The sequence below is a fragment of the Enhydra lutris genome, unplaced genomic scaffold (genome assembly GCF_002288905.1).
Source record: "Enhydra lutris kenyoni isolate GAN:26980312 unplaced genomic scaffold, ASM228890v2 scaffoldscaffold3, whole genome shotgun sequence".
NCBI classification, from domain to species: domain Eukaryota; kingdom Metazoa; phylum Chordata; class Mammalia; order Carnivora; family Mustelidae; genus Enhydra; species Enhydra lutris.
This window is the reverse complement of record NW_019154087.1, coordinates 71696908-71724201: the sequence shown is the minus strand read 5'-3', so window position 1 is coordinate 71724201 and position 27294 is coordinate 71696908. Positions and strand designations below refer to the sequence as shown.

The 27294-nt window shown below is 51.1% G+C and overlaps 1 protein-coding gene across 1 annotated transcript in view; it reads right to left on the bottom strand.

Moving 5' to 3' along the window:
* The window catches only part of LOC111155991 (L-gulonolactone oxidase), a 31137-nt gene extending 7076 nt beyond the window's left edge, over positions 1–24061 (bottom strand). The window contains exons 1-8 of the mRNA XM_022516508.1: positions 23906–24061; positions 22840–22941; positions 20514–20639; positions 18449–18543; positions 14862–14952; positions 12342–12527; positions 2641–2748; positions 1667–1743 (exon numbers count right to left, since the gene is read on the bottom strand). Coding sequence (XP_022372216.1) covers positions 1667–1743; positions 2641–2748; positions 12342–12527; positions 14862–14952; positions 18449–18543; positions 20514–20639; positions 22840–22941; positions 23906–23908 — 788 coding nt within the window. The 5' untranslated portion in view covers positions 23909–24061. The remainder of the gene's footprint in view (positions 1–1666; positions 1744–2640; positions 2749–12341; positions 12528–14861; positions 14953–18448; positions 18544–20513; positions 20640–22839; positions 22942–23905) is intronic.
* Between the last annotated feature and the right edge of the window lie 3233 nt (positions 24062–27294).

The window sequence follows — 27294 nt, the reverse complement described above, 5'->3', positions numbered from 1 at the left end:
CCAGCTAGTTCTGCATGTCCTGTCATGGGTGCCACCCATGGTGGGTTTCTCTGCCCTTTTGGTAGGGAAAGATTTCTTAACAAGACACAGAAGTCCCCAAGGTGAAAGAAGAGATGGCCAAATTTTACTCAATTAACATTAAATACATCTACATGTAAAAAAAAAAAAAAGCCATAAAAGTGAAAGATGACACAAACAGGGAGATGTTGCAATGCAAAAGGTGAGTGCTCAAGATGGACCAATAAAACCCTATGGAACAGTAAGAAAAAAAATGCCCACTCAATTTTTAAAAAGGGCAAAAAACATAAATAGGTACTTCACAAGCAAGAAATCCGAAGGGTCCATAAAATGGAAAACTGGGCATTCTTCCTAGTAAGCATGGAACTAAGAATTCAGAACCACAGTAAGCTACTATTTAATACACATCACCTGAAAGTGTAAACGCCTGACAAGTCCAACTTTGAGCGGCTTGCGGAGCACAGAGAATCAGACAGGGCTCAGCGAGGAAACTTGGGGAGGGCAACTGGATGCACAAGGCTGAAGCTACTTGCGCTCAATGGCTCAGAAATTGCACTCAGTGAGTGTTCCACTCATGACAAACTCTACTCAAGACAAAAATAAAAAAGCACCAGGAGCAGCGGTTGAGAATGCTCACAGCAATGTTGTTTGTAACGGGGAAAAAAAAAATCCTAGAAACAACCCAAATATCCAAGTATGGATAAACACAACATGGTAAATGCCTCCAGTGAAAAATGAGTGTTTCCAGCTATCCATATCAACATGGGTCATTCTCACTACGGAAGCTGAATTACAAATGTATTATTTCGGGATTCATAAAACTAAAGTATAAACAAAAGCAAGGGAATGATAAGCATAAAGTTCAGGGTGGTGGTTACTTCTTGGTAACCCGTTGGAGGCTGTGATTTGGGACTTCACGAAGACCATGCCAATTGTACACATCTTGTTTCATTTCTTAAGCTGCTGGTAAGCCCATGGGTGCTTTTTACATGATTCTTTATACTTTTGTTTTCTGTATTATTTTGCATGTATAAAATATTTTTTAAAAATTATATGATGCCATCCCATGTCTTGGCTGGATACAGAGTTACCATTGAAGTCCCCATAAAACCTTCCCCATCACTCAGTGTTCCATGTCTGCCATGAACAGGCACAGCATGGGCCCTGAGCATGAGCACAGCTTTTATTTTATTTTATTTTATTTTATTATTTTTTTAAAGATTTATTTATTTGACAAAGACAGACACAGTGAGAGAGGGAACTCAAGCAGGGGGAGTGGGAGAGGGAGAAGCAGGCTTCCCACCAAGCAGGGAGCCCAATGCGGGGCTCAAACCCAGGACCCTGGAATCATGACCCAAGCCGAAGGCAGACATCTAATGACATAGCCACCCAGGCACCCCATGAGCACAGATTTTAGGCTGGGAAGGAGGTAGAAAACAGGACGAGAGAAGATTTACATCATCCGGGCATTGGTATTTTTAAAAAGCTCCCCAGGTAATTTGAATGTACATGCATGGTTGAAAATCACTGCTCTAGACCCAGGACACACACCCAATTTACATGCATAAAGGCCAGTGTGTTGTTCTGATGGACCACATCCTCAACAGCATACTGCATATGCCAGAAAAATGTACCCTTGCATTCCTACCTGACCCAGAGCAGGAACTCCAATAAATAGAATCCAATGGCGTAGTCCCAAAACCAGTTGGCGCAGGAGGAGGGGGGCTGGGAAGAAGAATCTGTGATCAGTACAGGGGCAGATCTCAGCTGCTTTCCTACATATACGTATACATATACATATCCTTAAATTTTAGTTAGTTAACATACAGTGTAATATTGGTTTCTGTAGAATTCAGTGGCTGCTTTCTGACCTATGCATCACAGTGTCTCCTTAGAGAGATATGCCCCAGGAGTAGCTGCCTGTGTGTGTTTGGGGGCGACCAACCTACCTACCAGTACAACTGAAAGCCTTCTTTCAGTTCACTTCTTGGTGATGCAGTCAAGTCTCATGCCCCTTTCATGTCACGTGTATTCATGTATTTCTGTATGTATTTATTCTGCACATGACAAAGATGTGCATCAGTCCCTCCTCTTCCGAGCCCATGAGGCAGGTATCCAGCGATCATCCTTTATGAGCCCCATGCCAGCCCCTAACACACAATGAGTGTCACTGCTTTTGTTTGATCCCCCCCCCGAACATTCATCCTAAGGGATGGCTTCGTTTTCTGCTGAGAAGCAGCCCATTTGCTAAGGACATGGGGGAGAGACAAAACCACTGATTCCTTCACCCGTCCAGTTGGGGGTGGCAAAGATAGGGGTGTTGGAGGGAAGGTGGGGGTGTATTAGATGGTTTGTCCAGGTATAGCCCAGCTGCCTTGTACCCTATGTTATCCTAGCCTGTCCTGCCAATACTTCTGCTCCCCTTTCCCACATCTAGGCTGTGTCTTGACCTCACTCCCACACATCCCTACCTGTGGTCACCTTGGACCCTTACTGGGCTAACTCTCCTTCCTTCTTCCACCCTGCTTCTGTCCTCACATTCAGTGATGCTCACTCTTGCTTTCCCTCTCACACCTCACTGATCATCGGGACAAAGACAAATGTTTTTGTAGCTGTTGCTACCTTGTTGGTGTGGTCCTGGTAGATGACGCTGACATTCTCGCTGTGCGGGAACCAGAGGAAGCGAAAGTATTCGGATTTCTTGAGGTGGCTGTCCAAGTTGTTAAGAACCTGACCCCCACAGAAGGAGAAAGGGAAGACTGTGTTGGTTATAGGATGATGGTAGGGGAAGTACCGGGAGTCAGGGCCTGGGGGTGCATCAGATTCTCCCCACCAAGGAAAATACTTACAATTGTCCTAACAATGCCAAATGACATGAAATATGCCTTGTAATATGCTGGACATGAAGATGGTCCTTTTTGCATGTTGACTTCCTCAAGTAGCTCAGAGGAAAGAAATGATTTGTCTTGGCTGGAACAGTTCTTAGCTATGTGAGTTTGGGCAAGGCATGTAACATGCCTGTGCCTCAGGCTCCTCATCTATAAAATGGGACTAATCACAATACCCATGTCAGGACTGGTATGAATGCCTAGAGAGCGCTTACCATGGTGTCACAGACATGGTAAGCGCTAGACAGATACAAGCTGCTGCTGTTGCTGCCCTCATACTGCCATCACTGCCGTCATCATCATCCTTGTCATCATCGTCCTTTATCCCCATAATGCCTGATGAACAGAAGAATCTTGCTCTAATATGACTCATCATTGCACTCTTGGAGATGACATCACAGAGCAAATCATGTCTCCCTAAAACCCAACAAGCAGATACAGGACAATTTCTGAGACTGGGGTAGACAGACTGGGGGTTGACAGGGAGCTGGGAGGTTGAGGAAAAGCACCACTGGTCTTGGAAAGTTCTGATTGGAGCCCTGGTCTGCAGCTTACCGGCTGTATGACCTTGGAGGAGCCGTGTACCCTGAGCTTTGGCTTTCCCATCCGTAACATGTGAGCATTTGTGCAATGAAATGACATAATCTACATCAAATCTCCTAAGTTCAGTGACTGTCCTGTAGGATGTGCCCAAGGAACAGTCTGGTTCTGGATCTGATCAATGCTAGCACACACACACATCAATATACCAGTGCTAATCCCCCAAAAGTCCCTAGCTGGGACTTCCAGAAAGCCCTCTGAGTGCTCTGGGTAGCATCTCTCCATCTGTAGAATGATGACAGTGATATCTTTCCTTCCTTCCTTCTAGGGCTGTTGTGAGGATCAGGGGAGATCATGGATTTAAAAGTATTTTATAGGGACGCCTGGGTGGCTCAGTCGTGAAATGTCTTCCTTCGGCTCAGGTCATAATTCCAGGGTCCTGAGATGGAGTTCCCCATCAGGCTCCCTGCTCTGCAGGGAGCCTGCTTCTTCCTCTTCCTGCTGTTCTCCCTGTTTGCGCTTGCTCTGTTGTTCCCTCTCTCTCTCTCTGACAAATAAATACATAAAATCTTTTAAAAAATAAAAATACTTTATAAGCTGTAAACTCAACACGTGAGAGAGGGAGGACAGATTGTCAGGAAAAACAGGGAAAAAAAAAAAGCTTACTGCCCAAACACATTGTGGGGAATTTGGTACCCAACATAGACAAATGACTGGATCCAATCATGGGTCAATCCAGTGTCTAAAGAGGTTGGTGAGCTTGAGGAAGGATGGCCACATCTGATCAGGAAGGAAGGTGAAGTCAAGATGAAGCACTGAGATGAACCCATCTAGAACTTGAGTTTGGAGTGTCTGAGAGCAGTGGAGCTTTAGAATTCTGGCTCTTTGTCATGATTGTCAAGGAGACCCCCAGATTTGCTAGCCAGTGCGTGGTACAGCCAGAGAGACAAGGATGGGTTGGATGATTGCTGCATTCAAGTGATGTGGCTGTCATCCCCACCCCCACCCCACCCTGGCTTCAATCTGTTGGTCCCTTGTTGTATTTCTGCAAATGTCTCCCTAGCCTTCTCCTGTGACCCACTGCTGCTGCTGTGATGTAGTCCACGCCCTTCTTAGCTATCACCCATACTCTTTTTTCTTTTTTTAAGATTTTATTTATTTGACAGAGAGAGAGATCACAAGTAGGCAGAGAGGCAGGCAGATAGAGAGGGGGAAGCAGGCTCCCTGCTAAGCAGAGAGCCTGATGCGGGGCTCGATCCCAGGACCCTGAGATCATGACCTGAGCCGAAGGCAGAGGCTTAACCCACTGAGCCACCCAGGCGCCCCTGTCACCCATCCTCTTGCACGGCCTCATACTAGCCCCCCTTTCTCATCTCTCCAGACAACATCTACAGAGAACATACAAAGCACAGCTCAGAAATCCCCAGCAGCTCTCTATTTCCTACAGAAAAAGCCCACAAAACTTTGTTCAGCCCCCATGATCTCCGTCCACAAACACTGCCTGATACAATGGCCACTGGCCCCACGTGGCCATTGAACCCTGAAAAGTGACGTATCTGAATGAGATGTATATGATTCAAATGCTCCTCATAAAGCCATCTCCTGCCATGCTAAGTGGCTCCTACATACACTGCATTCATCTCAGAACTAGATTGTCGTTACTGAAGCATCCCTCTCTCTCTGAAACTGGGCAGCATTCTCTTCCAGGTCAGGGACTGTTTCACCCAGCTTTGATTCCCCCTGCTAGAGCACAGATAAGTACAATTTTTGTAAAGAACCAGATAGGACATATTTCAGGCTTTGGGGGCCATATGGTCTCTGTTGCAACTACTGAACTCTGCTGTGGTAGTGTGAAAGCCATTACAGACAATACATTGACAATGGGCGTGGTTGTGTGCCAATAGAAGTTTATTTACAAAAGCAGGCAGTGAGACAGATTTTGCCTGCAGGCTGTGCCTTCTCAACCCCTTGCCTTAGAGCTGCTGGCACAATGCCTTGCACAAAAAATGCTGGAGTACCCTATCACTCCTTATTGGAAGAGGAAGGACTTTCCTGCTGTGCTGAAGGCCCAGGAGAAGTTCAGGATGAAATCCCAGGGCACCTGTCTCTATCACTTCCATCCTGATAGGGTGATGAACCCATGGTCCACAGGATTCATGTGGGGAGCCTCTGTGCAGAGCTAATTTTTCCCCTGGGAGAGCCAGGAACACAGCCTGTTGGCTTGGCCTGGAGGATGGGGCTGGGACACTGGGCAGGAGAAAACCACCTCATCTCCTCCTTGTTGGCATCCCAGGCTATCCACCTCTATTGCCCAGAATCCCAACTGTGTATGTAATAATGACGCCCTTCTCAGCTCTGGTGCTGGAATCCAGCTTCCTACACAGAATGGAGTGATGAGATTCAGGCCCCTCATTCCATTTTGTGCCTCTCTCCTGACACCGGCCATTTGTTTTCCTCCTTGCATGAGAGAAACAAGGCGTATATTCCCCAGCCCAACACACAATTATAAGCTTCTAGAGGCATGAACCATGCATAATGAAGCTCTGGACTCTCCATGGCCCCCAACTGAGCACCAAGAGGCTGCTGAATGGTGGTGGAACAGTGACACCCCCGCCCCTGCCAAACACACACACACTGTAAATTAAAGTCTCTCCTTCAGGACCCACAAACCATCCTATCTGGAGGAAGATGGTCCCTAGGATCATGGACTTCCTTGATCTGACTTGGGTCTCCTGGGAGCACTACCACAACAATTTGGGTCCCAGAGGAATCTCTCCCTTGGCACATTACAGGCATGAAGGGTTCTAGCAGATTCTGTCCCCCCCAGATTTTGATGTTGTGGCACTGCTGAGCTGGCTTTTGAGAACTGGCTATCAGGCTTGGGAGCAGAGGGCTCCAAGTTGATGGGTGTGTGTTGGGGTGGTGGGTTACTCAGCCTCAGCAAAGTGGCTGGCATCTGGACAGGTTGGTGACACACTAAAACCAATTCTGCTTCCTGGGGCCCTACAGGAGCTGTGACGAGGCAGCCAGCTGTCATCATCACATCTCATTATGCTTTGGGTGGCATAAAGGGCAAAAAGGTTGACAACAATTTCTAAGATCTTCATGCCTTCTGAAGATGGGAGCAGATGAGGAAAATCCCAGGAAGGATGGATTTTTAATAAACTGCTGATCAATTGACATTGAATTACCTTGCATTGAGCATTGCCTTGTATTTTGTGGGTGCTGGGGAGTAAGAAGCCTCAGATAAAAACCCTGCCTCCAGAAACAAGTCACCAAGCAGCCAAAGGGAAGGGGGAACATTTCAAGAAGTGGTGACAATGTCCAGTAGCAAAACGGGTGACCAGCACCCCTAGCCTGGAAAGTACAGCTTTTGACTTGGATTTTGGGATCCACACACAGCAGATGTTTCTAGCAATATTCTCTGTGAGTAAAGTCAGAGAGAGGAGGCACTGGGGGTTCCTCTCTCTGAGGCTCTAAAGAAAAGGGCAGAGGGTTCGCCTGTTGTGTTTCCTTGAGTCCTGACAACATCTCACAGGAATAGTGGAGCTCTAGAGACTCCTCTAGACTCACACAGTGTCAGCAAAGACATGGGGCTTCAAACCTGGTAGTCTGACTTGGAGAGATATTTCCAAGCTCTTCACCACACCCCTCATGATGGGTCTATTTGGGCTCTTCCAAAGTTCAAGGCTAGAAGACCCACGGTAGGTATTTTATAGACACGTGCTGGGTGGAAGGCAGGAAAGAGGAGAAAAGGGAAGGAAAGACATAATAAGGGAAGGAAAAATGGCGGAGCAGCTAGTGTTCAAACTTAACTTTATGTGCAAGAAGCGACTGTCATTCTCCTTCGTCCTGGTTTCCTGTCCTCCTACTGCTCAAATGCTCCTCCTGTAGCCCAGGACGAGTCAACCTGGAGGGCTTGGCCATCAGGGACAAGCCCGTGGTCAGAGAGGACATGCGCTGTGGAGCTGCGCACATCTTGGAGCCGCCAACACAGAGCAGCAGCTTGCCACCCACACGGAGGTGGGAGTTTCCTGGCAACCTAAATGGCCCAAAACAAGGAGTAGCTACCAATGCCAGAACAGGAGGGTGCCCTGTCTTCCTGTTGGTTCTCAAAAATGCAGGCCTCGTGAAGGTTAAGTTCACGAGGTTAGTTTTCCTTTAAGATGAGAAGGAAAACATCCCAGGCTGAGCAAGGGGGAGAAGTTGTTCTAATGACCATTTTCTGATCCTTCCCTCTGCTTCCATGGGTTTGTTTCCTTTGAGGGGAGAAAGGTCTGTGTTTGTGGCTTTCCATATCCACTTAGCTCCTTTTCCTAAGCATTCAAAGCGTCTCGAAGATGCCCTTAAAGGTTGATTTGAGTGGAGACAGCAAAAGCAAATTAAATATGGGGTCATCTATTGCACAGCCCCCTTGGAATAAATCACAGGGCTGCAGATGCTGCTGACCTTCTGCGGCAGTCCTTGTTTCTGCCTGTGCGAGTGTGGGGAGGGCCGTGGGAGGGTTCCACAGAAGCTGATGAGGGCCTCTCAGGGAGGAAGGCCAGCTCTGCATCAGTGGTGGGGGAGAGCAGCAGTCACTGGCTCACAGAAAGGGGGAGATCCACAGAGTGCTTGCTGTCTCACAGACTCCTACTCCATGAGCCCCCTTGAGGTGAGCTGGGGTCTATGTGGGAGCTGTGGGGGAATGTTCCTTATAGGGCTCGTGCCTCTCCTCAGGGGCAGGGTCCAGGCACTTCACCAGATGTTCCAAAGGAGAGAAACAGTAAGGCCAGAGGGGACTCTTGCCTCCAGGGTGTGGCAAGCAGGTGAGGGGACAGCTTCAAACCCCAGTGCTGCTCTGACAGAATGTCGGAGCTGAGAAAGCTCTTAGGGGCCATCTGCTCTGACCCTGCTTTTGAAAGGTAAAGAAACTGGGGAGCCCAAATGTGAGGGATTTGCTCAATGAGGGCCAGACTCGGGGGGCTCTGCGTCCCTCCCTGGAGACCTTTCATTACATCCTGTTGAGTGTTTATTGGCGTGTGATTGTGTGGCGGGGTGGCTACTTTGTTTTTTAGGAGAGGAGATCTCCACTGCTATTTCTCATGTGTCATCACAACCTTTCAAAATCAAAGAAGTCAGGGGGCGCCTGGGTGGCTCAGTCAGTTCTAAGCGTCTGCCTTCGGCTCGGGTCATGGGTTCGAGCTCCACATCAGGCTCTGTGCTCAGCAGGGAGCCTACTTCTCCCTCCCCCTCTGCCTGCCACTCTCCCTGTTTGTGCTCTTTCTGTCAAATAAATAAATAAAATCTTTTTTAAAGAAAACTAAAGAAGTTGGAAGCTATGAGAACATAGCCCATTGCCTAGAGTCACTTAGAATTTTTGAGGATGTCATGTCTAAGTTAGAAGTCTCCACGTTGAGGTAAGTTGGAGGCAAAAAAATCCTTGAGCTCTGGATAGACACAGAGGCCAGCCTGTGTGTGTGTGTGTGTGTGTGTGTGTGTGTGTGTGTGTGTGTGCGCACGCGCGCACGTGCACACACATGTGTGAGTGTGCGCACGCGCGCACGTGCACACACATGTGTGAGTGTGCTGGGGTACAGTAGAGGCCTGAGCTCAGGCTCCCCTAGAATCAGGACTTGGCTATAATTACTCTTAGTCAATCTCAGCTGGGTCAGGGGAGGAGCAGAAAGAGAACAGACGAGGTACCAGGAGACTGTCCATCCACTCAGCTATAATATCCTAGCAGGAACCGGGGGGCTGGTCCTACTGGCAAAAAGCAGCCATTTTTAAAAAATCTCCAGGTCAAAACCTTCAGCTTAAAGTAACAAGCGGTGACCTATGTGAGAGGCAGGAAAATAGATTCAACTATCAAGCACATGACAACCCCTTCTTGCCTGAAAGTGGTCTGTGCTGCACTTCCGTCCCTTAACCTGCCCTGTGCTCCACTGAAACCATCTCCAAGGTCAGCTACAACCTCCTCATGACCACACCGGTTAACACTCCAATTCCCCATGGAACTGCACCCCGTTGCCAGCTCCGTCCCAGACTCCTGGCATCCCTTGCCCTTGTGGCCAACCTCTCCTCATTGGCTTCATTCCTCTATAACCCATTCTCCCTGGCCTCCTTCTTGACACCCTTCCCATCTTCTTATCCACTCCCTTCACACCCAAACCCACCCTCTCTGGGTGATCTTGCCTATCCTGTGACCACCTAGGTGGTGGACGACCCCTACTTTGGCCTGAACTGTATCCATTCCACATTCATATATCAAAATCCTAACCCCCAGGACCTCGTAATAGGACTGTATTTGGAGACAGGGACTTTAAAGAAGCAATTAAGGTTAAATGAGGTCATTGGGTGGGCCCCAGTCCAACATGACTAACGCCCTTGTAAGAAGAGAGTACGACACAGATACACACAGACAGGATACCATGTGAGGACATGCAAGAAGACAGCCGTCTAGAAGCCAAGGGGAGAGTGCTCACGAGGAACCAACCCTGTAGACATCTTGGTCCCGTCCATGCTAGTTGTTACCACAGCCCCAGCAGACTAACACAACCCCTCAATCTCTACCCTCAGCCTCTGCCTCCTGCCCGAGTTCCAGTACCAGCTGCCTTCCAATACCTCCACGTGAGGCACCTCAAACCCGAGTTCCCAGGCTAAACTCATCATCTCGCTCCCCACACCTGCTGTGCCTCCTGGATTCTCCACCTCCATGGGAGCGCTCTTCCTGCCTCCCGCTTCTGACTCCCTCGACTCCATACTCAGCTGCCAAGTCCTACTGGTTCCTCATCTCCAGTATCTCTTGAACTTGTGCCCTAAAAAAAGTGGGCTTGGCTCCGTATTTCAGCCCCTTGAGTACCTCTCCAGTCTATGCCCACTGTACCTCATTCTCTCCCACATCTCCCTCCCAGCTCTGACTCTGGTCAGAGCGTTCTCTGCCAGGCTCCCTTGGGACTTGGCGGTTGTTATGAACTATTTCCTTGGCTCCTGGCTGGGCCATCTGCACTGGTTACGGTCTCCAGTGTCAAGTCCCAGAGCCGGTTGCTTAGTCTATTGGTTTGTTGAGGAGAAGAAGGGGATACCCAGGTTTCCCAGCTAAAGCCTGAGAGGAAGGCATGGGTTGTATCTCAGTGGGGGTCCCTGCCACATCTTGCCCCATGACCAGGATGGAGGGGTCACCCCCGTAAGAAGTAGAGAAGGGAAAGCCTGAGAATTCTAGAGGCACGAGGGCTAAAGGGAAAATCGATCCTTGCAGCAAGTGGTTGGAAGGTTATTCTGTGGTCTCAGGAATTACCCTAGAGTTTCAAATGCTGACCCCACAGGAGGCCTCAGTCAACACGCCTGGCACTGAACAGAATGTAAGATGCTTTCTGAACCCCACTTGGGGTGAACAGGGGTCTAGACTCGCCCTCTAGCACTGGTGGGGAAGATTGTAGCTGGCTGAGCCAGGCCTAGGTGGCCCCAAAGGACTCCGAGTCTGGGCTGGTTCCAGCCACACCCTTGTGAGCCTCCCTGGCTTAGCCACGCCTTGTGCCTGCCAAATAGTTCCATAAAATAGTCCTACTTTCTTGGGCCAAGGCTCAGGCAGTTCATTTGCCAATTATTTTCCCATCAGACTCAGTACTGGTACTCCAGGGATCAACGCCGCCTCCCATCATAGCTGTGCAATCCCTTTCTTACCACCAACTGGGAGATCTGGGGATCTATTTCCACCAAACACCATACCTTTGAGTAAGGGGGCCTTCTGAATGTAGGGCTTTGCCCTGTGGCTTCATGCATTAAAAATTCTGAGGTAAGGATTTTAGACCTGGTTCTAAATAACTGTATTCTTCATCACTGACTAGGTGCCACTGCGGACATATTTTAATACTGAATTAGATAATTTATGTGTGTTACCTGATATAATCCTCAGATTCAATACTTTAAGGTAGATATTATCAACTTTTTTTGGATGAGGAAACTAGGGCTTAATAAGTTTAAATGACAGGCTCAAGGTCACAGCTTAGAAGTGGCAGAGCCAGCATTCAAGGCCAGGTCAACTGGATAGCCAATCCCACCTTACCCATGTTGGGTCAGTAATGCTTACATCATTCACTATTTCATTTCAACTGTGCAGAGGGTCTACTCATATTGAATGATGAGGTGACCACGGAAGCGCTCAAAGACCAAGGACCTTGGAACCATAGATTTGACTCCCATAGACTTAGTGATTACCAGGAATTTCAGGGCTGCTGCCTGCTACCCATCCATCCATGAGTCCATCCGTGCATCTGTGTATTCCTGAAACCAATTATCCATCCATCCATCCATCCATCCATCCATCCATCCATCCATCCATCCACATATCTACCCGTATGTCTCTGCAACTATTAATCCATGCACCCAGCTGTCCATCCATCCATCCATCCATCCATCCATGCATCGATCCATCTCTCCAGTCAGCCAGCCAGGCAACATGCTTTTCGTTCATTCCCAAAACATCACTATTAGTCAGAAGTCATCCTTTCCACCCTCCATCATCTAGATCCACATTCCTTGTGTGTTACCTTGGGCAGCCAGCCCAATGCAAAGTTAGCCTACCCACTTGGCTGTGAAGAAGCCATTGTAAAGGGAATTCTGGGCACCTGCTACAGCTCAGTGCAGTCGAGAGTTAATGCCTTCCCAGAGCACCCAACCTCCCTTCTCACCCAGATGTCTGCCAACCCCAGGCAGTTCCTCTGAGCTTCACTGACCTGCTCAGAAAGGGACATGGCCACAGTATCCTTGGGGCAAGGAAGAGCTAGAAAGGTCAGCCCACTCCCTTATTCAGGGGGCCTGCAGAGCCCCCCGGGGCCGTCAGTGGAGCATGACCTACCCATCAGCATCCTCCTTTTATTTTCTGAGGTTGAGCAGGGGCGAGGAAGATGCCAGTACCTCTTCCAGGGTGGAAGGGAAGGAGACCTCCTGCAAGTAGAACTGGGGCACACACTGCAGGGTGACGGTGAGGATCACTCCCAGGCAGCCCAGGTGCACCCGCGCCGCCTGGAACACCTCTGTGTTGCTGGACTCGGAGCACTCCAGAATGGTCCCGTCGGCCGTCAGCAGGGTCAGCGCCACCACCTAGTCGTGGAGAGCGGTGCTTCAGAACCCCGGTGGTATTTCCCTTAGACCCCAGCTGAGGCCTTCCCTGCCCTGTATGTCCTGGGAAGCCAGGAGGGGAGGTGTCTATCCCTGGAAAATCAATGCCACCTGGCCACAGGGCAATGGGGAACCGGAGGCTCTGTCCAGCAGCATCAGCCCCCGTGCTCTTACCCCAGGTGCCCATTTCCAGAGGAATCCTCTTTTCTCACCAGTTTAAGTACTTCTCCACACCCTGCCACCTGCTAATTCGGATGGAAATTGCTTTTGACATGTGTAGTTGGTGGCTGGGGGCTCGGGGTGAGAGAACGGACAAAGCCGAACTAATTCCCATTAACAGCGACCAATTCCAGAGGGGAGAAATTGGCAGAAATGGGGCATGATGGCCATCTGTAGGAGTGAGGGCATCAGAATCATTTTTGTAGAAACCAGATTTTGTCCATGATCCAGAGCTGTGAGTAAGAACTGGCCAGTGAAACCCCTCGGCAGGGTCCAGCCACAGATAAAGGTAGGCACTTCTTTACTAGCTGTGTGACCTTGGGCATGTTATCCAACCTCTCTGTTTCCTCATCTGCAAAATGAGGACAGTAACTGTCTCAGAGACAGTGTGTGCCATATCCAGCTGAGTGTCCGCTGTACAGTGGACGCTGAAATGTGAATCCCCTCCCCTCATTCCTGGCCCTTGGCATAATATAAAACAGTAGGCCTCTCCCACTCCTTTCCAGCTGAGCTCCCTAAGAAAAGGGGGTAGGAAATCTGCGCATTTTGATTTGTGGTCACCCAGAATTATTTCATACTCTGCTGAACATTCCCCCCCGAGCTTGGAGAGGGTCGTGGAATGTCCACAGAGGGCTCCGAGTGCCAGAGGATCGGGTCCCACAAAGACTAGCATGCTTTGCTGCGACAGCTCTTGCCTGTGCGAGAGGCCGAGCGCGATGAACACAGGTGCCCTTGGTTGGTTTCCCCTTTCTTGGCTCACGCCAGGACACCCTTTACCTGCCTGGGGATTCTGTGGGGCTTTGTGGTAGAAAGAGGGAAGGGAGAAGGACAAGAGCAACCAGAGTCTGTGCACGATGCTGATGAGAAAGCAAAGTTTTAAGGCCAAGTGTGAACTAGGTTTCCCATGTGGTATACAAGAAAACAAATATATATTAAAAAAAAAAAAAAGAATCTCTTAGAAATTGCTTTTGGGCTGTTTTCCTTTGGTCTCAGAGCTGCTCTGAGACCAGAGCAAATGGGATCCAGTCCCCAGAAGTCACATGGAGACAATGCTTGCTGGGGCATCTGCTTACCTCAGGAGAGAGCCACACACCTGGGTAGTTGACTAGGGGTCACTTAAGTGACCCCTGTGGTCCAATCCCCAGCCATCCTGAAATTGCTTTTACAGCACAGAGTGGGAGCTTCAGAAAGGCCCCTGTCTTACAAGCAAAACCCATCATGAAAGTTTATTGAGCACTAACTGTGTACGCTCTTTTAAGTACCCCGGATGCACTGCAGTTGTGACCACCCCCATTTTCCAGGTGAGCAAACCAAGGAGGCCAGAGGTAGAGATAGCGATCTGTCCTGGCCCCGACAGTGAGCGGCCGGCCTACCCGGGTGCACAGCCAGGCCTGTCAGGAAACCCCTGTAACAGGCAGCTCCCAACACAGAAATCACACATTGCCCTCGGCTCAGCCACGTAGGTAACATAAGCTACCTCCTTTGGTCCTCCTGGCTTCTTTCTGAATTACAGAAGAAAACACGGCGGTCCGGAGAATTTAAAGAAGTTGCCTAGAGGCGCATGCCTCCTGTATGTGGGAGGCAGCTTTTGAACCCAGATCTAAGTCCCGAGTCTGGTTGGTAACCAGTTCCCCAGACTGGTCTCTCCTGAAGTTTAAGAAATGCTTTTCAATGGTGATCAGGGGCAGATCTGGGACCACACCTGCTGGACTCCACTCCAGGTGGCCCCCGCTCCGGTCCTGGCCCCTCCCCTCCCTTGCTAACCTCGGAAGATCTCTTGCTCTGTCTGGCTCAGAGGGGATGGAAGCTCTCGCCCTACTTGCCCTTTTCCACAGGGTGGCCCGGACACTCCTGAGAGGCAGGGGTGTCTCATCACTCGTGTCTACTGCAGACAAACGAGGCTTAAAGGAGAGAGAGTGGGTGGAGGGCACCTGCCAGAGGGAGGGAGCTGGGCTGGCTGAGACCCACGTGGAGCTGAGCCGACACTGCCCACAGAGCCCCTGATTTCCTGGGGCTGCCTGGAAGAGGTGTTCATCCCATCCCCCACCCCATGGCCATCAGTGGTAGTCACTGGAGCAGCCAAGTGGGGGGACTCACCTGGGTGGCCAGGATGCCGTGTTTGATCCCAGTGTTGTGCGTTCCAGACCCAATGACGCCCCCTGCGGTCACATCTGACACAGCTCCCAGGCTGAGCTCAACAGGAGGGAGTGAAAGGGACACAAGGGACTGGTGGTTAGGCTTCCCTGGGACCATACCCTCTCCCTCCCCTGGGCTGCAGGACGAGGCCCCTCACAGAATAATAAATTCATCTCTTGTCTAGGCTCTGGCTCCATATGTACCGTGACTTAGTTTGTCTGACTTGGTGGCCCTTCCCTTCTCTGAGCCTCTGCCTCCTTGTCTCAGGGGCCTGTCAGTTAAGCTGGTGGGGGCATGGTCCAGCTCTGAGGTGGCCTGGCTGCCCAGCTCCGGGGTTTCTGCAGTGTGGGACCATCCCTTTCCACGGGCCCCATCTGCCAACAGTATCTTCTCCACAAAGTGAAGGCCCAAACGCTCCTGCGAACAGCTCTAGCCCCAGCCTGTCAAGGCCTGCGGAGTCCCTGAGGGAGTGACCTGGTTCGAACGGCTCACACAGGTGTCCCAGGAAGGTATGAGGAGGCAGGAGCTTCTCTGAACCCACAGGAGAGGAGGAGGAGGAGCTGGTCACCCTTTGCGGCCCCCAGGACGAGCCCAGGTCTCAGCCCAGAGTCCCTGGCCCTGGAAGGAACACTGACAGCACTGCGTGTGAACCCGGGGAACGGAGTCCTGAGGGGGAGCAGGAGCCCTCTAGAGGCACTCTCTGGGAGCAGGAATTAGAAAGATGTGCCCAGAACTCAGGGAAAGTGTGCTCAAAAATCCTACTTCTTAGGAGCGTCCTCTGAGACATCCCAGCTGCAGCTTAAAGGAGAAGGAAACCAGTGTTTATTTTACTAAAGGCCCCTGGGTGCCGCTGCGTCGGGGAGCAGTGTGTGCTACCCAGCATCACCACGACAGCGCAGCCCACGTGAGAAATGGGCTCAGCGGCTGAAGCCATGTGCCCACCACCTCATGCACCCGGGCACACACCAAGGGTCTCTGAGGCAGGTGGGCAGGTGGTCCCTGACTCCCAGAGGCACTGCAGGACACCTTCAGTGAAGGCAGTGATTAGGAAGGCCAGCCTCAGACCTTCCTATAGAGGCGGTGAGACCTGGGGGGGCCGTCCTGGCAGAACGGGGAGAGGACAAAGAAACCCAAGCCTCTCCAGCCTCCCCTTACTCAACCCCCATTACCACGTTTGTTCTAGTCTTGTCTCTCTGTCCACATGAGTTGGTTTACTTCTGAAAATACCAGAAATGGATTTTTTTTTTAAAATAAAGATTCTATTTACTTATCTGAGAGAGAGAGACAGAGTAGGAATAGGGGGCAGTGGGGGAGGGTCAGAGGCCGAGAGAGAAGCAGACTCCTCGCTGAGCTGAGAGCTTGATACGGGAGTAAATCCCAGGACCCTGAGATTGTGACCTGAGCCAAAGGTAGACTCTTAACAGACTTAGCCACCTAGGCATCCGGAAAATACCAGAATGTTGAAAGAGGATCATGGAATCCTGCTCTCAGGAAATCCTCCAACGTGAGGAAAGGCATAGCACAAAGACGTTCATCGCAGCCTTATGTAGAATCGTGACCACCTGAGAAGGACCTCAGTGCCCACAAAGGGGTGGTTCATGGAATTCAATGTGTCCCCTCTTCTCCACGTAGCCTACCAGACTAAAAAGCGATATAGAAATGGGCCTGTGACCACTGTGTTCAAAGAAGTAAACTGGATTACAGTGAGGCCCTGAGGGAGAAGGGTCAAGGAAGGAAGGGTCAGACTAGCCTCCGAGAGGCTGGAGAGCACACGGCCAGAGGAAAGATCATCTCAGAACCTGCGGAGCGAGGCACCGGCAGAGCCAGGTCAGTGAGCACAGATTTTACTGAGCCGATCTTTAACTCATCCAGGTCTCTGAGAGCTCTGTTTTCAGACCCATTTTCTATGCCTGAGGCCCAGACGGGTCAAGGAGCTTGACAGACAGGGAACAGCAACAATTGTACCCAGGCCCTCTGCTTCTGAAGCTGGGGTCTACACCAAGTTGCTGTCATGCCTCCTCCAGTCCACCACATGGGGGAATATTCCAGAATTTTCCAGATATGTGACTTCGGTAAGCCACTTAGCCTCAGACCCTGGTTTCTTCCTCTGGAACTAGGCTTCTATTCCTCACCTGTCAAGCACCCAGCGTAGGGTCTGACTCAGCTCTGTTCTTTTCTTCAGCCCCCCAGCCAGATACTCCTGGAGTCCCCACAGCATCCTTAGAGCTGTCTACCCAGGCTCCTGTGCGATACACAGGGTAAGACTCCTGACTCTCTCTGAGTGGCAGAAGGGCCCCAGGCAGGCATCCACTTGAGGAAGATTGGGTCCCCGGATGGGAAGAGAGACAGACCATGAACAAGCCTCAGAGTCCAGAAGCTAATGCCCATCATGACTAGAACATGTCTCCTCCTGTCATCACTGGTCACAGATTCTGTCCCACTATCTGCTCAGGGCGCCTGTGTGCCCCCCACCCCCCCCTGCCGCCATCCAGGACTTTTGCTTGTGCTGTTTTCTCTGCCTAAATCCCCTCTTTCCTCTTTTTTCTGATTTATACCTGGTTACCTTTTAGGACTCAGTCCAGGGGCCCCTTCTGCAGGCCCCCTGATTCCTATCCCCTCATATGTTCCTCTGCCTGCCAAGGCTGAGAGCCCCACAGTGCCCCCAGACACTTCTCTGACTTGAACCCACTGTCTTGCATTATGCTTATCATTTTGGGTGTTGGTCTGTCCCTTGACAGGAGTTCCTTGGGTGTTACTCATCTTTGCCTCTTAAGGGCCTGAACAAGACCTACACATAGTAGACACCTCATAAATGTTTGAGTTGCCATGATGTTTGGAGAAGCAGGAACAGAACAGACGATTTCCAGAGTAAAAAGATGTAGCAGTGCTCCAGGCCTGTGGTAAGAGAGCTCAGGCAAATGGACCACCCATGCTTAAAAACAAACAACAGGCTTCCGTGAGTGCAGTTTCCAGCTGCAAAGGGATTGCTACCCCACTATCCAAAACACCTGTCATCTTTATCCAATGGTTGAAATTCCACAGTTAGACATTCAATCCTTTGGCTATATCTGACACCTGTTTCAGTGGAAATCCCCCGATACTAAATCCAGGCGATGACTGACACGTTTGGCTAGGGAGGTGAGTACACCCATAGGTAAGGATGCCCCAAAGTCCTGTGGCTCAGGCAGCAGGTCCTTCAGTTCCTCTGCACTTACTTGGCATACCCTTCTGTCTGGGTCCCTACAATTGTCTATTGCAAGTTTTAAGAAAAATTTAATCCATAGTTTTCCAACCCCTTTACAAGACTCTTCCTTAATGCTCAGCCCGTCTCTGACCTGTTTCTTTGTATTCTCACACGACAGTCCCTGAACTCATGGGGGATGGGAGACAGGTACCCCACAAAGGAAAGAACAGGGTCCAGAGAAAGGGGGTGTGCCCTGGGAAGTGTTTCTCTCTCTCCTGCCAGATCCTTGAGTGTCCGGCCGAGACCGCAGGCAAGGGGTGGAGGGCAGCGTTGGCCCACCAGGAATGAGAGAAGTGGCTCTTACTTGGACAAGGCCAGGCCATGCTTGCCCAGCTGTGGGTGCAGGTCAGCCAGGAGGATGCCAGCCTCCACAGTCACCTGCCTCTTCTCTGTGTCCACCTGCAAGAGACCAACATGGGCTGGGGTCAGCTAGGCTCTCACCCAGCCCCCACCCGGCAACCACTGCCCCACGAATAAGAATGTATCTGTCCCAGCCTGTGGTCAGCTCGAGCCACCACTTGCTGCAGGCAACCAAAGGGAGGATAGGCAGAGCTCTGGATTTGCTGGAGTTCTGGGAATACCGTCATCCCCCTTATCTACAGGGGATGCTTTCCAAGACCCCCAGTGGATGCCTAAAAATGCAGATAACACTGACCTTTACATAGACCATGTTTTTCCCTACATACACACACTTATGATAAAGTTTAATTTGTAAATTATGCACAGTCAGAGAATAACAACCGTAACTAAAAATAAAATAGGACAATTGTAACAATATACTGTAATGAAGGTTACGGGACTGCAGTCTCTCTTAAGGTATCTTATCATACTGTGCGCAGCCTTTCTCGTCCTGTAAGGATGTGAGAAGGTAAAATGCCCATGTGATGGGAAGAAGTGCGGTGAAGGATGTAGGAACTCTGACATAGGATTAGGCTACTGTTGACCTTCTGATGATATGTCCTTCTGTCCTTCTATGCCCTTCCAATCATCTGCTTTCCAATGGCAGTTTACAGTGTGTTACTGAAACCACAGAGAGCAAAACTGTAGGTAAGCGGGGGCTGCTGTATTCCGTGGAACCCCTTCTTCTTGCAGGGGAAGGAATTGATGAGCAAGGAAGAGAAGGGGTTCGCTCAAGGTCACTGGCAGAACTGGGTTAGAGTTCAGGTCTCCTAATTGCCACTGTGCTTTCTCCTGATCTCACCGCACCCCCCAGACCAGGACGGTGGGATTCCCATAGAGCCGTGCAGAGTCACCTACTAGGGAGGGTCTAACCCTGAAGGGGGCTTGAGTTGCTAGATGGAGTCCAAATTCTCCACTTACTCTCACCTGCAGAAGGTCTGAGGCAAAGACTGGGAACTGGCAGGGGGCGGGAGGTTCCTGCCATGGGCGAGGAGGGCACTAAAAGATTCCTGGCAACGCTGGGAGGTTAGAGCAGAGTCTCTTCTTTCACAGGGAGGAGCCCCAAGTTCAGGGACTTAAAGTCACTCCCTGAAGGTCACGCGAGCATGGGGGTGCGGTGGAACTGAGGGGAGAATTCACATCTGTGTGACTCCAGAGCACAAGCTCATTGCACCGACCCTGAGCACAGAGCCGGGCAAAATCAATTGTTGGAGCCCAGTCCTCACTAATTAGCAATCAGAGTTAATCACTGCCATGACTGACATCTTGACCAGCGTGGAGACTGTCAGCCTGAACAAAAAAGGAAATAATAGGAATTCAGAACCTCTGCTAGCAGGGCTGGGTGGAGAGGAGGTTACTTGGCAAAAACTACAGCTCGGGGCAGCGGGCCCTGGCAGGGGAGAATAGGAGCTTTCCTATTCTCAGGCACTTGTCTGGCCTCTTCGCCCTGGCAGGTGTCCAGGAGGCCTGGGTGGGGCGCTCCCCAAGTGCTGGCTGAACTGCACAGACGGTATCTCAGCACAGTGCTGGTGTCCGACTCCTGAGTTTGTACCCAGCTCTGTGATTGGCTGTGCAACCCTAGGCAAGTCGCTCACCCTCTCAGATCTTGTTTCCCCATATGTAAAACGAGTTAAGCATCAGTCCTTCCGGATTTGTCACTTCGAGTGCATCTCGGTAGGGTCTGACTTGCTGTTGTTACAGAAAAGCAGAGAGGAGGCCCTGGCGGAACGGGGTGAACATCCTCCCTGTGGCCACAAGGAGGCGCGCGCACACCTGACAAGAGGCCTGAGGCGGCCCACGGAGGGCTCTGCGGAGGGGTGATCACGGGCAGTTAGGAAGTGGGGTGTCACTTTGGATTCGGGGCAGGGAGGGGATCAGGCCTGATGGCAAAAGCTGAGGCGTTTCCTGGGGCTGGGGTGCAGACTGAGGCTGCGGGCCAGCAGAGGTGGGGAGCCGAGGTCTCTGAGTACCTGGAGAAGCCGGTTCATCTTGCCCATGTGGATCATGAAGCCATCAGTGCAGGCGATGTCTGACGGCGAGTGGCCACCACCCACCACCTTCACCCGCTTGTTCTGCTGCCTGGCGAGGGCCAGCACCTGGCAAGAGGATGCCCGAGTCAGCCCCAGCTCCTGCCCTTCTCCCTCAGGCAGCTGAGACCTGGCGGGGCCGCAGCGGGATGGGCCGCCCAGGCTTTTCACCCCCCGGGCCTCCAAGGCCCCTGCCTGGCTGAAGGCCGCTGTGCACTCCTCTCAGGGAAAGGGAGCCAGAGTGCAGGACCAGGAAGTAGGCTGGATGGAAAACTTAGGACTCAGCCTAGGTTGGGGTCCTCGTGCGCTCTCCCCGCAAAGGCTGGGGGCTCTTCCGGGTACACCTGATGGCATTCTTCCCCAGCACAAAACCTTTCAAGGGCACCTGAATGCCACAGGCTCCTCATCTTGGCCTACTTGGGTTCGGCAGCCTCCTGAGCTGGAATGAAGGCCCCTGGGGCGGACAGTGGCTTGATTTGACTTGGTACCTGCCTGTGTCCGTGCCACATCCAGCCCCACTAGTCTCTGGTGATCACTGAATGTATAAATATATCAATGCATGGTATTGCTCAAATGAATGCATTCCCTTTCACCCTTGGGTCCCAGCTCAAAACCCTCACATCTGGTCCATGGAACACTGGTTTGACAATGGGTACCACAGGGGTTCCGTGAGCAAGTGAGACTGGGAAGTGCTCTGTCTTCACTGGCTCCTTCCTCCACCAAGGATGCTTGCGACACGTTTAAGACTACAGGCTCTCCAACAAAGAAATCTGTTTAACATCATGTTCTGTAAGCCTCCTGACCATACAACCTAGTTTTAGGACCCTATTAGCCCTCCGGGGAGACATCAGCCCACAGTGGCCTCAGCTTGCTAGGAATTCACAATTGTGTAGGCTAGTACAGCTGAAGGAGGCCTTGGCGTATGGCCATCTCAGCATACGTCCAGCTTTTCCCTCAGCTCAGAAGGAAGACAGTTGCCTCGGCATTCAAGGCCCTCTGCTCCCACTTTCCCAGCCTTCCTCTTCTGCCCTCTGCCCACTCCTCCCCTCCAGGCACATCTGTCCCCACCCCTGACCTGTCCAGTGCCTCCCCAGGCCATGCTCCTCACTTTCCTTTGCTCACAGTGCCCTTCCCCAGCCCCCTGTGGAGCTTTTATCCATTCTCCTGGGCCCAGCTCAACCACTTTTCCTGTGTGTAGCTTTTCCTGCAGGAGAAAGTAGAGGCTTTGAATCAGACAATCCCTGTGTGAACCCTGGCTCTGATACTTATTAATATGGGAAAATAACAAAGCCTCTATTAGCCTCAGTTTACCCATCTGTGAAACAGAATAATTGCAAGCAATTATAAATATGCTGTGAAGGAAACAAGCAAGGGGCAGAGAGAACACTGGGGAGTGCTGTAGATAAGATGGTGTGGGAACCCACTGAGGAGCTGAAGGTTACCCTGAGACCTAAAGGATGAAAAGGAGTGGTCATGTGAAGAGTGAAGGGACAAGCATTCCTGGCTGTGGGAACAGCAAATACAATGGCCCTGAGGTAGGAAAAGGTTTGGTTTGTTTTAGGCACAAAGGGTGAACCAAGGCCAGGTGATACATGTCCTTGGGAGTTAAGTTACAGTTTTACTCCACAAACAATAGGGAGCCTCTCAAGGGCTTTAAGCAGGGGAGTAGCCGCATCAATTTACATTAAAAACAAAAACGCATCTACTGATGTGGAAATTACATTCCAAGGAAGAAAGAATCTAAGCAGGGAGACCAGGAACAAGGCCACCCAGGTCATGTCATGGTGGGTGAGGAAGGGACTGGGTGGACTGGGCATGGAGAGCGGCAGTGGTGCTGAAGAGAAGGGGATGGATTCCAGAAACTTCTGGAGAAAGACTTGCTGTTGCCAGATAAGGGAAAGAAAAGACAGTGCCCCATTTCTCGGCTTCCAGTTTGAGCAAGCAGGTGCCTCACGCAAAGACAGGCATAAAAGAGGTTGAAATCAAAAACAAAGGAGTCTCAACACTGGAAGTGTAGTCTGGGGGCATGGAAGTCTGGGATGACCTTGAGACACACAAGGAGAACACCCAGAGGAGAGGTCTGAGCTGGAAGTTCATGCAATGCTGGCAGCCAGTGGTGGCCCGGTCAGTTGTAACAGGGAGCCTGAACTGCCTGGCCAGAGGTTCTGGGTGGGAGGTGCGTGGGGCGGTGGTCCTAGCCAGGCAGGTCCCCAGTCCCTGCCTCCTCTCCGGGGCTGGGCCTGGTCTCCAGCCCTGAATGTGCGCTTACCTCTCTGACCTCCTCCACGGACGTGGGCTGATAGTACATCTCTGGGCAACAGCCATAGGTCCTAGCCCAGTTCTGGAACTTGACTCCTTTGTACCCATGGACCTGTGAGAGGAAAAGAGCTGGGTGGCCACAGACTCGTGGCCGCAAGCTGCCCGGAAGCCCTACCATGCTCCTGCCATCATAGCGTGGGAGGCTGGGGTCCGGGTGCCAAGCCAGGCTCCTCTGCCCAGGTCACCCCTCAGGGCCGCTGGGAAGATGCCACACGCGTGGGATGCTCTGAACCCAAGCAGCTCCGCGTGGGGCTCCCTGTGATCTCCCTTGACCCCTCGTGGCCACAGGGCAGATCATGCAGGAAACGTCCATTCTCAGTGGAAGTGACGGGGTCAGGGGTGGAGCCAGGGAAAGCAGATTTTGGCTCTCCTGTCCCCTCTCTGGCTGGGGCACCTCTCAGAGGGACCCAGCAGAAGGTGGACTCCGCTGAGTAGGGAGACTGGGGAAGGAGCAGCCCGAGCTCGCCTGGTGGCCCGAGAAGGACTCAGAGCTGCTGGTCACCTCTTCCACCAGACTTCTCCTGCCGGGAAGAGCCAAGTCTGGGAGACTCCACAGCAGCCTTCCTGGTGTCTGCACCAAAGCAGGGAGCGCTGAGGATAAGCAGGGAGCGCTGAGGATAAGCAGGGAGCGCTGAGGATAAGCCTCCCATTTGCTGCACGCGGCCTGTGTATCCAGCACTGTATTGAGATCCTCTATACATCGTATCTTACTTAGACCTTCTAATAATGCATGAAATAGGTAACAGTACTCCCATTTTCAGGAGCCGAAATGAAGTTCAGAGACATTTAGTAACTTCCCCAAGCACACACAGCAATCAAGTGAAGACACCGGAGTTCAATCCAGGTCTTCCCCTCGCACGCTTTCCCCAACACCCCAGTGCCACCCCTAGAGCCTCAAGTCCAATTCAAGAGGGTCTCTGTGGCCTCCCCTCAGACCCAGATGTGATCTAATTTTGTCCCCCCATTGCCTGGTTCCCTGGCCCAGCCTGAGCGCCACCCTGCTGGGCTGACCATACCATGGCTCCAGGAGTGGGTCAGTGGCCTCAGGCTTCCTCAGGGGGCAGAGCGCCCAGTAGCGGCGTGCAGAGGCGAGGTGGAGCGAGGGTCTGGGGCAGAGAGCACCAGCAACCTCAGTGCTCACCGTAGGCTCTGTATCTACTGCATACCAAGGGGATCGGGACCTCTGGCAAAGGTGGGTAAACAGTGTTGCGACAGGCTCCACCCAGACAAACAGCAGCTCAGGCCTGCCCCCTGCCTGGGGGGCCCTTCCCAGCCGGGGAGGCAAAGAGCTGAGTTGAGAGGCTGCTGTTCTGTCGCTGGAGGCTGCTTGAGCTCTGAACTCAGCTCTAGGCATTCTGGAACCAGAGGACCCTGCTGCTTCAAAACTGGGTCCCTAATTCCATAGGTCAGGGGAGGCTGTGATGTGGGGGGCCCGTGGGGGTCTTAAATAGGGCCTCCCTTGGTCTGTACTTGGAGGAAGGTCCATGTGGCATCCTGGGACGGATGGGCTCTGCGTCTGTGTTACTTAGCTCATTTGTCAGGGTTAGGGCATGAATACAGTAAGCGGCCCATCACCATAGGGAGACGACTGGACAGGAGGCTGGTGGCTTAGTACAGGCTGGGGGAGGGGAGACAAGAGCCGCTCAGCCCAGGCAGAGTCTTCTAGCAGGGGCCTTCCCTTCCCCAGGTTTTAGGGCAGACAGACCCGGGTTCCTCATCCGCGCTTTGCCTGTTCATCTCTGCGCATCTTGATTTCCTCAAGAAAGTTGTGGCACTTTGGCCTAATTCTCTAGGTTCATATAAAGGATAGAGCAGGTGGATAAGGAGCATCAGGATGCCGCGGGAGCTTAAGGGCCACAAGCTCTTGTACCTGCCCCAGTGGTGAGCTTGTTGGTGGCGGGGACACTACTGTCTTCTTGCCAACCCTTAGCTGGTGTCTGGCACAGATCCAGTGCCCAAGGCACATTTTGTGCAATGAACAAACAGTCTGGCCACGGAGCGTCTTGGCTGATCAGGTATCTCCAAACCAAGGGGTCTAGAGGGAAGCCGGAGCAACAGCTCTGGGGTTGCAGAGGGGGAAAGGTGGGGCTGAAGGAGTGGAACTGGGGTCAAAGATGCTGGAGAAGAGTCCTGGAGAGGGGGAGTGTTGGAGTCACACCTGCATCTTCCAAACCAGGATTCCCACCAGGAGACCCCAAACCTGCCGACTGCTCGATGGCAGACTCCTGGCCTCCAGGACTGTGAGAGCATCAGTCTCTGCTGCTGAAGTCACTCAGTCTTCACGAGACAGAAGAGCAAGGCCGGGCTCCTGGCTCCCACGTGTGAGCCTGGTTCACTTGGGTGGTTCCTGAGGGAAGAGGTAGGGCCTGCACCCTGCACGGCTGTGGCTCCATTGTCTGAGAGAAGCAAACTTGGGCCTGGAGGGTTTCCCACAGAACCTCAGACTGCCTGCCTGGGAGCGTCAGGGCTTGGTGAGGGGCACCGTGGTTGGAGGCCTTGGCAGTGAGGGGTGGAGAAAGCTCCTGGTTGGCTTGGCTACTGTCCCAAAGCCCTGGAAGGAGGCCTGAGAACCTCGGCCCACAGATGGGGTGAGTATCAAGCCTGGGGGGACAGAGAGGCCCATGGCAGGGAAGAAAGGGAGCACTGAGAGTCAGCCAGGTATCACCCTAAATAACTAACTTGCTTCCCACTCACCCTTCAGCCGTGTCTCCACAACTTCAGGCTGAGTGTGTCCTGTTCCCACCACAAATGCCCCCATTCAATCCCAGTCAGACTCATGCTTTCTCCTTTTGGTGAGTGCATTCTGCTCTGAGACATTCTGGAACCCAGGTGCTATGGAGTGCAGGATGGGCCTGGAGTGTGCCTCGAACTGCCGGAGGGGCTCCCTCCCCCCCCACCCCCCGCTGAGATTTTCCAGAGCCTGGGGTCATGCACAGTTTTCTTTCTTCATCTCTTGCTAACTGCCCTTGGAGGGAAGGCTTTTCTCCCCACTCCACAAGCCAGTCACATCAATCTTATAAATTGCCTTTACTGAGAAACATAAAATGGCATAGGAATGGAATATAAAAATCAGCAAAAACAGTGTGTGTATCAATTAATTCAATCTGCATTGCCACCAATCTGTGGTTGAGGGTGATGGTTTATTGCTTATTTCCTCTTGCCTGAGGGGCTCAGCTAGTTCAATAATCGCTGAGTCTTAATTTTTTCAAACATTGGTTGGCAAGGGAAATTAATGTGACTGTTTCAATGGTCACCGAAGCTTGTTTTTTGACCTTTTCTCCCCTCATACTTGTTCATCAATCAGAATGATTTCCTTAATACACAATTGGTACATGGTAACTGACCACTTCTCTCAAATAGTGAACATTTGGAAGCGTGTTTAATGATTTCTGACCTGCAGATATTACTTCCTTGTACTACTCATTCTCTTTAAAATGTGATGTGGGGCATAAAGTTCACTCAATACATAAGACAAAGAGGGATGGCATGGTCTAAAATGTTCCTGGCTTCTGAGTCCTTTTTCCACCCGAATCCAGGAAAATTAATGGAGAGGAAGACCAAATAATCCATCTTCCTCAATTTATTCAAAGGGCAAAAAAGACTACTGCTTGGGGGGCTTTCTCTGGAATTTTCTTACTCTGAGTTGCATAAAACAAGAATTGTTTCTGTCTTTGAAATTCTGACATAAGCCAAGATGTCACACCTACTCTCCAATGCTGATACATCTCGTCCCATTCTGAGGGGTTTGGCACAAACGTGGAAAACAGTAAGTGCATAAGAAACACAAGTTAGGTCTTAACCAAGACCTTTTAGATGTGGGAGTTGTTTTTTAATTGATTAAAAGTGGGTTTGCGGCACATGGAATGGGAGAAAATATTTGTAAATTGTTATTATCTTATAAGGGATTAATATTCACAATATATAAAGAACTCTTACAACTCAACATGAAAACAGACATGAATTAAAATGGGCAAAGGACTTGACTAGACATTTCTCCAAAGGAGACATACAACTGGCCAACAAGCACAGAAAAAGATGCTCAACATCACTAAGTATGAGGGAAACGCAAATCAAAACTACAGTGAGACACCGCTTCACCATGAAGAGGGCTATGATCAAAAACTCAGAAAATGACAAGTGCTGGTGATGATGTAAAGAAAATGAAACTCTTTGCATCGCTGATGGGAACAAAAAATGGTGCAGGTGCAGCCACTCTGGAAAAACAGTATGGTAGGTTCTCAAAAAATCAAACATAGAATTACCCTATGATCCAGCAATTCTACCGCTGGGTATGTAACTCAGAAGAATTGAAAGCAGGGATTCAAAGAGGTATGTGTACACCATGTTCATAGCAGCCTTATTCATAAAAGCCAAAATGTAGGAGCCACTCAAGTGTCAACCAACA